Source organism: Hirundo rustica, chromosome 4 (genome assembly GCF_015227805.2).
Source record: "Hirundo rustica isolate bHirRus1 chromosome 4, bHirRus1.pri.v3, whole genome shotgun sequence".
Classification (NCBI taxonomy): Eukaryota; Metazoa; Chordata; class Aves; order Passeriformes; family Hirundinidae; genus Hirundo; species Hirundo rustica.
This window is the reverse complement of record NC_053453.1, coordinates 38,091,165-38,103,548: the sequence shown is the minus strand read 5'-3', so window position 1 is coordinate 38,103,548 and position 12,384 is coordinate 38,091,165. Positions and strand designations below refer to the sequence as shown.

Sequence of the window (12,384 nt, the reverse complement as noted above, 5' to 3'; positions counted from 1 at the left end):
AGAATTTGTAAAAGCAAACAAAAAATCAGGCCCACAAATTTATGCAAACTTAATGGAGAAGTCCAAGATTGTATTACGCTATTATTCTTCTGCTTTCTTTCCTGCATAAAAATATGTAAGACCTGAAATTCAGCCATACTAATAGTCTAAGGGCTTCTCCCTGCTCTTTGTGGTCAGAGCTGTTGTAAGTGATCCAGAGCAGTTCACACATTCTGATGCTTGCAAGGAAGCTCAAGGACTTCTGGGAGTTGGGATAGCACCAATGCGTTTTAGGAAAAGAACACTCCATGAAACCAAGTAAGTTTATAAAAATATTTTTTCCTGATATATATATACATATATATATATATATATATATAGCTCTGTGAATTCTGTTTGCCTTTCCAGATGTTCTCATTTCGGCTTGCATCCGCCAGCTTCATATGAGGCCTTTTTTGTAGCTTTCCTGTGATTGTTATTGCCTAGTGAGATAATAGGGATATTTTTATGTGAAATCTCTGTGTATTATGATTGATTTACAGAATTTATATAACCCGAGAGAACATTGTTAAGCTTATATTGATACTATTCATCACAAGGATTTACCAGCCTTTTCCAAGTGGTTGGATGCTTGAAATTTTGTCAATATCCTTTTAGAGATTCCTATCTTTAGGTGTATAAATTGCATAAATATGCATCTGTAAATGCAAATGTAGATCTTCACAATAATCATACTTTTCTTTCATCTTTTGATTTCTGCTGCAATTATTAACTCTATTGGCATTTAAATGACATTTCCGGACTCCAAGGACTTAAAAAAACCTGAGGAAACACAGTGATCCACAAAATTAAATGAATCTGCAGGTCTGAGTTTTGTTCCGTTAATTTTTCTCAACATTCAGCCAAGCATTTCTGCTTTGTGCATTTTAACATCCCGCTCTAAAATCTTTCTCATCAAATGTCATCTTTGTATTCTTAAAAAATGCAAAAAAGATAACAAAACCAGTCTCAATTTCTTACATCCATTGCATAGACAAGTCTCCATTTCTGGAACTAGTAATAAGGCAAATATAAAATATTTGAGTGGGTAAAAAAGCCCCAACCTGGGTATTTCTGCAAGAGAGCACATTGCTTCATGGAAGTTTGGTGAGTGGTAGAGGTAAAGGTAAATTCTTTATGTAAGTGCATATAAACAAAATTTCCCATTCATATCTATGTTCTTTGTGAATGTACTCTCATATTATATAACAGAACACTTTACAGCTCTGAGTTGCTTTCTAATTCAACTACAAAGGATCATCTCCTCAGCCAGTTGCCAAGGATACCGTATTTCATGGTTTTTGCTGTTTGGAAATGGTTGAGTTTTATGTAACATTTATCTGTGGCCTATAGGTATCATTAACATGATGCATTTTCACAGAATACAAACCAAATCAGGATTAACTGAGAACATGTTCTCCAACAAGCTACGCTTTGACAGTAGGATTATATCGAGGTAATCACAAATTTTGTGAAGCTTTTCAGTGCTCTGAATTTATGAATGAGGATTTCTCTCTTGAACTGATTAATTGCACTGAATGCTTCTGCTCCCTATGTTGCAGAAAAAAAAAGTACCTTTGGCTGCCTATATGTAGTACAAATTTTGACATGGCTAATGGATAGTGGCTTTACAATCCCATTGTACAATGTTAAGATCTGTAAGCAGTGTTATGTTACCATCATACCCATAGCTCCATTCAGGATAGTTACCACAGGGACTGTGTAAAATAGTGCTTTTAGCTGTTGCATCTCAGTTGATTAAAATTTTTTTAGTTTTATCTTAGATGTGGCAACTACTATAAGTAGTAATAGGTTTGCAACTTGTTCTTATGTATTAAATTTTGGAACATCTTTGAAACTGTTCTGATTTGAGTAGTGGTAGCATAAACATATTTTTCAGTTTTGAAAGTGATGCTTTTCTGCATCTTTGAGCTGTATACGTGTTAGACACAGGTGAGTATTCAGCAACATACTTTCATATACCTAAATGAATGCAGTAGTCCTGGTGTATGTAATCCTTCAGTTAATCAGTGAAAATTATATTGGCATACTAAAACATGAAGCCTTGAGAAGTGTTTTTAGCTTTATGGAGAATGGAATATTGAATTAAAATACGTGACTGGATCCACAAGTTGAATTTCATGGTGGGTTAGAGAAAACAGTCAAAGAGCTCTTAAAAAAATAAGCTGTGTAGCATACAACATTGGAAATAAAATGAATACTGAGAGCAGCCTTAAGGAGAAGAACTTGTGCTGGTGGATGAGAAGCTCAGCATGATCTGGCAGTGTGTGCTTGCACCCAAGGAAACCAACCATATCCTGGGCTACACCAAAAGAAATAAGGCCTGCGGGGCGAGGGAGGGGATTCTACTGCTCTGCGTCTCTCCCATCTTTCCCTGCAATGCTGGGTCCATTCTGGGGTCCCCAGAATGAGAAGGACCTGTTGGAGGGATCCACAGGAAGGTTGCAAGGATAGTCAGAGGGATAGAGCAGCTCTTTTATGAAGACAGGGAGAGTTGATATGTCCAGTCAGGAGAAGGGAAGGCTCCAGGGGAGACCCTTTTGCAGCCTTCCAGTGCCTACAAGGAAGGCTGCAGGAAAGTTGGAGAGGGACTTTTTTAAAGGGTGTGTAGTAATAGGACAAGGAGGAATGGCTTCAAACTAAAAGCAGGCAGGTTTACATTAGATATTAGGAAGAAATTCTTTGCTGTGAGGGTGTTGAGGCACTGGAACAGGTTGCGCAGAGAAGCCGTGGATGCCCCATGTCTGCAAGTGTTCAAGGCCAGACTGAATGGAGTTCTGAGCAGAGAGGTCGAGTGAAAGGTGTCCCGGCCCATACCAGGGGTGTTGGAACTAGTTCATCTTTAAGGTCCCTTCTAATGCAAACCATTCTGATTCCACAATAAACGTTACTTATGTTTGGGCTTAATTGGATTTATATAGATGAAAAACATAAAGGTGCTTTTCAATTTCCCTTCTAGAAATGGTCATGATGCTTGTAGGGAGGTGACTGGATTTTTTTTTTGCATGTGACAAATCCCTTACTGTGTATGAATTTCGACAGTTTGGAAAAAACAGGTAGGGTGAATTACTTTTTAGAAGGGTTTTAGAAAACATATTTCACTGTATCTAAGAAGATTAAATAAATTTAATTGTATTAGTACCCGTTTTGAATTATATCACAGGACAAATGCCTTGCCTTTCATTCAGAAGGGAGTTTTTCAACATCAACGTGGACAAAGAAAGGGAAAAGCTTATGATCTTAGTGACTTCTACATTTTAAGAATTCTTCTGCTGAATGTAATTTTTTTTTCTTTTTTTTTGGAGGTAATATTTGGATATTTTAATTGTAAATTGTGATATAACCTTCTGGGAAGACCAAAATTCTTCCCCTTAAGTGACATTTTTGCATTAAAGATTTTCAGAAGTCTGGATCGTTTTGTTGACCCACGTTTTAGCGGTTCCCAATTTAGGTTTCAGATCAAGCTGTAGTTTGCAGTTTTCCCTGTAGAGGGCATAAGACTGCTGACAGTGTGGCACTTTTTTGGCCGAAATGATCCACTCGGGAAGGAGAGTCCTGAAGAGGAAGTAGACCGAAGACCTTTGCAAGGTCTGCTGGCATTTTTATCTTGAAGCCATGCTTAAATATTTTTAAACATAAAGAAATTGCAGGTTAATTGTTTTTAACCTACAGTTTGAAATGTAAACAACCAGCTGTTCAGAGCAAGCGTATGAAACAATGTTAAGCTTTGTCTACCATCTAATCTGATGACTGATTAAAAATCATATTGCATCTTCTGTACTGCTATACTTCTGTACTGGGTAAAGTGTTCATGGTTTATAAATACTTGCTCAAGTTTTCAAGTACAGACTGTTTTCACCAAATTCTTCACATGCTCCTGCAAATCTGAAGTTTAGAGGAAAAACCTTATTTGAGAGAAATGTGGGAAGTAAAAGAACTCGACATTAATTTTTAGTGTGTTTTGTCTAATGTCATGCCTATCCTAACTGCTTACATAATCACCTAAGAATTTTGAAGATGAAATACATGGGTTTATAATATGGAAGATAAAGATGCTTGTCGGGATTTTCTGTTTTATTGTTGTGTATTTTTGCAGCCTGCAGATGGAAATGTGTTCTGAATAAAGATACATCATAAAGTCATCCAGAAAATGTACTGCATCGAGTTCAGTAGCTCTTTGGAATGATGCTGTGTCTGTGAATCTCCATATCTGCCATCATGCTTTCTGGGCTTACACTAATATATGCAGATCTCTCGAAGTCCAAGTGGTGGAGACCCTTGCACAGTAACAGTGTCTCTCTCCTCCTTCCAAATTCATGAGGTTTGGAGACTTTATAAACCAAGCCTGCCCAGATATTACAATTAGAGCTACTACATTTTTTTATTCTTCTCAACATTCTTTGCTTTTAGTTTGCTGTTTTTCTTTCTTTCCCCTTCCCCTCTATTTACAAAGTACACAACTTATTTTTAAATCATTGTGTGCTTTACCAACAGGGAGCCAATCTGACTTTCCGAAGTGTTGATCATAACATTCCAGAAAGTGTTAAGCAGAACTGTCTTCACCCTTCGTGTGATAAGTATTGATGAAGCAGCTATGGATTATCTAAAGTAAGTGCTGCTAACAAATTTTCAAATTACCTTTCCTTCCTTAAGAAAAAAAAAAAAAAAAAAAAGTTGAGCTCCTAATACCTTATTACTTATATTATCTGCTTATACTTATATTATCTACTTATCTGCTAAAAACAGAATCCACATTTAGTCTTTTCGTAGAAGAAATTAGTAATAGATCTTAGAGGATTTTGCATAGTTCAGTAACTTACTAGAATGGTAAGGAGTAATTTTAAAGTAAGAATTGAAATGTGAAGCTGATCTATTTGCTTTGTTTAAGGTCACATGTTTTTATATACAAATCATATACCTCCTGTCTTTCAGTTTGTGCCCATTGCCTCTTGTCAAAAGGCACCATTGAGCAGAGCCTGTCTCAGTTTTCTTTACTCCTTTCTGTCAGGTATTCATATGTACTTTAGGATAAGATCCCTCAAGGCTTCTTTTCTCCAGGCTAAACACTTTCAGCTCCCCCAGCTTCTCCTCATATATCTTATACCTCAATCCCTTCCTGACTAGGAAGAGAATAATTGTAATCTCAATTAAATATGCTCAGTATCTAAAGACAACTTTATTAGCAGAACTTGACTATTATTTTCTTTCTACATTTGTTTATGCACATGAAGCTTGTTCTCAGATATGGTAATATTCACTTAAAGTCCCTTTGGACTGAAAGCTTTGCAAAGGAGCCATAGTAAGCTAACAGTGCACAGAACAGTAAATTCAAATTTAATTGGTTCTAGAACTGTATAGTGGTATGATGCTTAGTGCTATTTGTTCCCTCTTAGCAAGGTTTCAATGAAACAGAACACAATATAGTCTAATTTCAGATAGTTTATGTAAGACATTTTACATCTCAGAAGTCTATCATTCAAGTAAACAGCTTTTTCTTTCATTTGTTGCTAATCTTATACCTGTGAAATCTGGAGTTGAACCAGTGTTTTCTCTGAATAGAAGAACCAGAAAGAAGACCTGTACAGTCGGTTGTAATTTTAGATTTTGTGCTGCTTGTGGTGGAATAGATTATTTCCTTTTTTATACTTGCCCTGTATTCTCTCCATTAGTGACTATATTTCAGTCTGTCTTTTTCTTCTGTATGAGGATGTTTTTGAGCTCTCGATTCTCTGGTGCAAAACTCTTGAACTGAGCCCTCTTACCTTCATTACTCTACTGACAGAAAATCCTGTTGAGCTACAGTCCAAAAGGTCTACTGCAGGTTCCCAGGAGCAGCTATGCCCTTCTGTCACAAACCATGAATCTTTTGGTTTACATGTGTTCTAGAGGGAGTACATTGTCCTCCGCAGGTGGTTGCTCACTTTCCAGTTTAGGTGATTTGATATAGGTAAGCTTTTATGGATTTCATAATGGGAGGTACCCAAAGGGGAGATGAAAAGTCTGACTAGATACCAGAGAGATAAGTCTTTGGCCTCAGAAAGCAGGAGGAGGAGTATGTCATGGCAAAACTCTGCTGAGCAAGCAGCTCAAAGTTGACAGTAATCATTTTCCATATTTTTAATATTCTGATTCAAATAATTTTAGGATTTGGTTTGTGTTTTGGGGTTTTTTCCTTTTTTTTTTTTTTTTTTTTTTTTTTTTATTTTCTTTTTTCTTTTTTTCTTTCCCCACCCCCACCCACCCCCCCCCCCCCCCCCCCCCCCCCCCCTTCCAGTAGGTTCTTCCACAATATTTTTTATCAACCCTTATAGTTATTTCTGACTGGAGGCTTGTGGGAAGCCCTTCTCTGAAGGAAACTTAGCAGAAAAAACCTCACAGAATTTAATCTCAATTTCTAGATATACTTGAGGTCTACACCTGTAGAATTTGTGTTCTAAAGAGAGATTTGAAAAGCACTTCATGTTGTTTTCCTGCTGGTGATTAAATGTGGTTGCTTTAACAAACTCTTCCAGTGGTATGAGATAAGGATTGAACTGAACTTCTTGAGATTTTATGCATGGGAGGAATTATCCACTAATGAATTAGTAGAGAAGATGACAGTTAATGTTGTTTGAAAATAATTTCTGCATATCTGCAAATGGTCAGCAAGGACTTTTGTGAGTGCCCTCTCAAGAAGAAGCAATTGGATATTGTGCTTATAAGGGTAGTATATGAATTAAATATAAAGTTGAGTATGTTGGGATTTTTTATTATATCTGTTTTGGATATAGTCACATTACATGTAATTTCACCAATCTACATTAATTTTGACTTCTTTAGAGCTTCTTCTGTGGAACTCAAGGAAGAGTGTTCCAGGCAAGTGGATGATGGCGACAAAATTTTCAAGAAGATTCAAGGTTTGTGTCTACCAGAACCCAGTGCAATGAACAATAGTGATGTTATGAAGACTTTATATGTATAAATGAAATTAAACAACAGTTAGATATTTATCAGAATATTATTAGACTCTGATACTAGCACAAATCACTCATAAGAAAGCTTTCTCCTATGTCTTCAAATAAACAGTCTGGGTAAAGATTGTTCAGAATGTACAGAGTAATTATGAATGTAATCAATAAAATATTAATCTCTGTGTCAACATAATATCTGAAAAAATTATGAAACATGACGCTGATGCTATGTTACGCTGGCATTAAATTTGTTACTGGCCAAGTCTACAAACACCATCTCATTTCTTCCATTACTTTTATACGAGATACTTCTTTTTGCCATTGTTTCTATACACAGGTAAGTTGCATTTTGATATTCTCTATTATTATGCTTTTTAAAAATTGAGCTTTTTAAATTGTATAGTGTACTCCAGAATATGTAAATAAATTCTGCCATGCTCCTATCTATAGTCTTTAGGACAAAGGCATATGGAAAGATGTTTGTACAGTGTTGTGTATTACTTTTGTAACCTTGTCACCAAAAATGGTTGATCTGAGCAGCTCACAGCTTGTATAATAGTCCCTGTTTACTGTCATTATCTAAACCTGCTTTAAGTAGGCAGTCTTTGATCACTAGAATCTGCTTGGACATTTAGTTTTAGAAAAAAAAATTGTTGGAATAATAATAAGTGTTATTTTGTAATCTTCTAGTTATTCCATTTCCCCCATTGCATAATATAGCAAGCTGACTTTCCAGTTATCTGACTACATCTAAGGTTTGCTGGTGTGACCTGGAAGAATAGTGCTTCAAAGGCACCTTTTAACATACGTCTGACTTGCATCACTGGAAAAAACTTCTTTCTTTCATCTTGCCCCTGTTTGTCTTTAAAATTGTATATACAGGTAATTTGAAGGTAATAGCAGGTGACTTCTGTTAATAGTATGCTGAGAAATTCAGACATCCCTAAGTGATTATGCTAGCTGAAGACTTTCATAAGTCTTACAGAAATTGTGTATAATTTGGGAATGATTTTGCCAAATTAGTCATTTTTGTTATTGTTTCCACATGTACTTAACAAGTTTGTAGAATAAAGAATCAACTCTGTGTCTCAAAATGGAAGTTTTGTATTGTTCTGAAGTAGTTGTTCCAAGGTTACTTTGTATATTAAATCATGGCATGTAATCAGTTCTCACAGAAGTAGACAGTTTTACAGTCTGAACATATAGAGGGCAATAGCCATTTTTTCTTTCCTTCTCTGGTCTCTTTGAAAAGTTTGTTAGATATTGCTTGTTAGATATAACTTACATGATTTTCACTCAAATGTTAAATAATTGATGGTTTTCTCTTGGTTTGGCATTCTTTCATCAAAGACAAGGGAGCCCTAATGAATGGGTATGTCCTTCTAACCAGCACCTTCATATGTAGACATGGTGTTCTTTACTTCTATATTGTCTCCATAGCAAGAGGACAACTTCAGGTAAATGTGTCCTTAATTTCTCTAAATCCTCAGGTATCTTCAGAGAAACACTAAGTAAAAGAGGAGTTCGTGTTATAATAGGCTTAGGGAAGCATTTCTGACAAGACAAGAACAGAAATGGTTTTCTCTCTCAGGCAGCCTTGAAAGAAGCTCTAAAAGTATTCCATTTGGAAATGCCTGAAGGGGTGAGTCTAGCTGAAACGGTAAGCATGGATATTATCTTTCTTAATTGATTGTATTACTTCTTTGCTTAAGTTTATAATTTAATACCTGGGTCGTGCATGGGATTTTTTTGGTGGTTTTTTTTTTCCCTTCTGGTGTGCTGGCATTTCTGCATTCAGTTCTATGTGAAGTTCTTAAAAATAAAAAATAATATGTATAAAAACATGCAATCTCTTTACATCATGACATGAAGAACCAAGTGTGATTGCAACCCATTTTTTCTATTTAGGCTTTAAAAAAATAATTTAGTTTATGCTCTTTACTTAGTTTTTTTCCTTTGCTTTATATATTATGTTTTAAAAGTAGCGCACAGCTATCAGAAGTGTGAATAATGTAAATTATTGTCATCAGCAACTGCTGATGACATGCATTATTTTTGCAAATCTTTGAGTGAGTTTGAATCTAGAAGTCTGGGGGGTTTTGTGAGAGTACTGTAATTTCCCATTATAGCAATTGTTCTATTTCAGGATATAGTGAAGAACTTTGGCAAAATATTTTTAAATTGCAGGACTTTGAATCCTTATGGTTTATTCTTGATGATAGCAAGAGTGATAAGGTCGACTATGGAGAATTTACTCATGCCATATTTGGAGAAATGAATGAATATAGGAAAGATTTTGTGAGAAAAGTAAGTTTTATTGCAGATATTTTAAGTTTAAATATTTTGCAGTCTAACTTTGGAGTTAGTTACTCAGCATATTCTAGTTGTTAGGTTTTGTTGTTATTTTTCTTAAGGTCTGTATGTGGAAATTGACTTCTTAAAGTTTCAGATGAGTTTATCAACAGAAAGGTAAATTAGTGGACTGCATGTGTTCCATCGTTAAATTAGTAATTTTAAATTCTAGGATTATTTCCTTTTTTATTTTGAGTTTTCAAGCATATGTGCTATTTTTATAGTTCAGTCCAGTGTCTGAAGTGATGATGATCTCATCCATAAGTGTGTTTTCTTATTTTGGCAAATGACAAATTTTGGCAAATCTACATGTGTAGACTTTCTTCCCGCAGTACCTGAGATAGGAGGCAGTAATACTTGTCTCCTTTGAGACCTACAGTAAGAGTCATTCTATTTGTGAGACATGTTATATGTGAAACACCACTTGATATTTGTCTGTAATGTAATGTGGAGCTGTTCTCAGTATCAGACACTGATCACAAACCAGCCAAAGGATTAGCAACTGGATATCAAGACTGAGAAAAATGACATATACTTTCATGCTTTCAGTCATGGAGGGTCTGACTCTCCTAGCCCTTCATATCAAGCATCTGTATTTGAGTAAACAGAAGTGAAAATGAAGCTGCTGTTAGCAGTGCTGGAGAGGCTCTGTGGAGGCTTCTGTCAGAATGATGCAGAATCTTAATAATTGGAGGAGGCAGAAGGGAAGCAGCTAAACTTCTGATTCTAAGGATGAGCTGGAAATTAGGAAGAGAAGGCAATTTTTTTTTTTGCATTGACTAGGGGGCACACATTTGATGTGAAAACTGTTGAGGTAAAATAATCATGAAACTGCATGATCTAGAATGATTTTTCTGGTGCTGATAACATTACATAAAATAGGTAAATTGACATGATACGTTGCACAAGATCTAAAAGTATGTGCTAGGTAAAGTGTATTTGATCTTTTCATCTTTCCACTTTTTTTTCCCCTGAGATGCTGATATGAAACACTTTTTTTCCCCCTATAGGCTTATATGAAACTAGATTTCAACAAAACTGGGAGTGTGCCTATGGTAGATGTCAGAAAATGTTACTGTCCAAAGAAATATCCTCTAGTATTGGCAGGTAATTCACATGAACAAACAAAAAATCTGTAACTGTGGAAGTCATCTTGTTAGCAGAGATAGCAGATCCAGAAACTGGTTGGAAATACAAACTATTTTCATATTTACTTAGACTTCAGCTGTTAAAGGGGAACTTTCTTCATCTGAGGACTTAAAATGAGTCTCTCCAGAACATGACAATAGTGATGGAGTTCATATGCACAGTTTTAATACTTGCTCTTTTATCAAGCTGCTAATACTGTTGGTATGCAGAGTAATTATTTTCCCTGCCTCTGTAAACAGTTATTTCTTAGCTTTCATCTGTAAGTTATCAGTGGCAAATATGAAATTAATAATTTTCACTTAGTAGGATACTCTCATTTTCACATTACTGTTTTCCATCAAAATATGCAAGGATTCCAACTGACATGGAATGTACTCAGCACTTGAATAATTTATTCAGAAGGAACTTAATTTATTTCTGGGACAGGTTTATGATCCTTTACAGAGGAAATGCTGGTTTCTTCATTATTTTTTCAGAATTCTCAAAAATGTTTAAAGTTTGCCATTGAGAAAATAGGAGTTTAAATATTTGTATGTCAGTTTTAAAAAACAATACTTCCATGTACCAAACTAGTCACTGTGAAAGTCTCCATGGTGTCATGACCCTTTCTTTTCTACCTGTAGAAGAGAGGATTTTTTTAATATTTCCAGTGATATTAATGGTAACACATGAAGTCACATGGGAGTATAGGGATACAACATGTGATTTTTTTTTTGTACTTTTTTTTTGAATACTATGAATTCATCTTGAGTATTATCTTTATAAAATTGCAAGGACACATGTAAATTGCAGAACACTTTTCAAATGCCAATTTCCATCTTAAAATTTTCCCAAAACTTTGAAGTTTTTTTTACAGTAAACATATGCTTTCTTACAAGATAACTTCAGAATTTTAGTTTACAAATGCATTATGCAGCTTTTGCAGTCATTTGAAGGAAAACATTTTCCTGATCTCATAATTCACTGCAACTGGCTGACCCCATGTTTTCTGTTGATACTTAATTCTATTATGCTAAAGTAAGGTAATTTCTACAGGTGGTAATAAGTGAGCCAATTACTTGATTCTGAAATCAGAATATTGAATTTGTTCATGAAAAAATATTTGTGAACTAAAATTTGAAAGTTTCTTGCCTGAAGTATATTAAATGCTACATTTTCACTCTTCTTTAAAATATACTTAATACAAAAATATACTTCCATAGGCAAAACTGCGGAAGAAGACATTAAGTCGTCATTTCTAGAAGCATTAGGAGAGTCCTGCAGGAACCTCAATGAAGTGTCTTATTCTGAGTTTGAAGATTACTATGAAAGTTTAAGTTTTGGAATTGTAGATGATGATGATTTTGTTAGTATCTTAAGGAATTCATGGGGAATTTAGAGTGGAAGATGACAAAAAAGTAGGGACATTTTCTAAACAAGGAGTGACTAAATAAGGGAGGATTTAGTCTTGATGTACATTACTTTATAATTAGTGTCTTAAACTGAATTCAGGGACAGAAAGCTTTAGATGCTTTCAGAATAATACGTGGCAAATTTTATGGAGTGTCTGTTGAGTTATGCTAGGCACTCTTCTAATAAAAATTCTGTTCATGTCTTTCCAGTGGAAATTATTAAGGCTGTTTCCCATACCAAAAGCCATAATTTTTTTATATTAAAATAAAGTGTCCTATTTTAAAATAAGAGGGAATTAGAATATGAAAATGCCTGAAGGGGTTATGTGTTAGAGAGAATTTTGTTTTATTATGCATTGTGAAAAGCTTCATATTTGACTGCATAAATGTGAATGGTAGCTTTTCTTCAGAAAATTTCTTATAACACTCTTTGTCTCACTTATTTTTTCTTATGCTGGTACTTAGCTTGAAAGAGAGCAGGTCATCGTTTTCCAATTTTGAGG

The 12,384-nt window shown here is 35.0% G+C and overlaps 1 protein-coding gene across 1 annotated transcript in view; it reads left to right on the top strand.

Annotated features, from left to right (window-relative positions):
* Nucleotides 1–12,162, top strand: part of CAPS2 (calcyphosine 2) — a 31,004-nt gene extending 18,842 nt beyond the window's left edge. The window contains 12 exon segments of the mRNA XM_058420268.1: nt 178–297; nt 1,400–1,474; nt 2,999–3,032; nt 3,034–3,095; nt 3,203–3,317; nt 4,534–4,592; nt 4,594–4,647; nt 6,859–6,935; nt 8,480–8,631; nt 9,177–9,296; nt 10,352–10,448; nt 11,693–12,162. Coding sequence (XP_058276251.1) covers nt 178–297; nt 1,400–1,474; nt 2,999–3,032; nt 3,034–3,095; nt 3,203–3,317; nt 4,534–4,592; nt 4,594–4,647; nt 6,859–6,935; nt 8,480–8,631; nt 9,177–9,296; nt 10,352–10,448; nt 11,693–11,868 — 1,141 coding nt within the window. The 3' untranslated portion in view covers nt 11,869–12,162.
* Nucleotides 12,163–12,384: the final 222 nt, after the last annotated feature.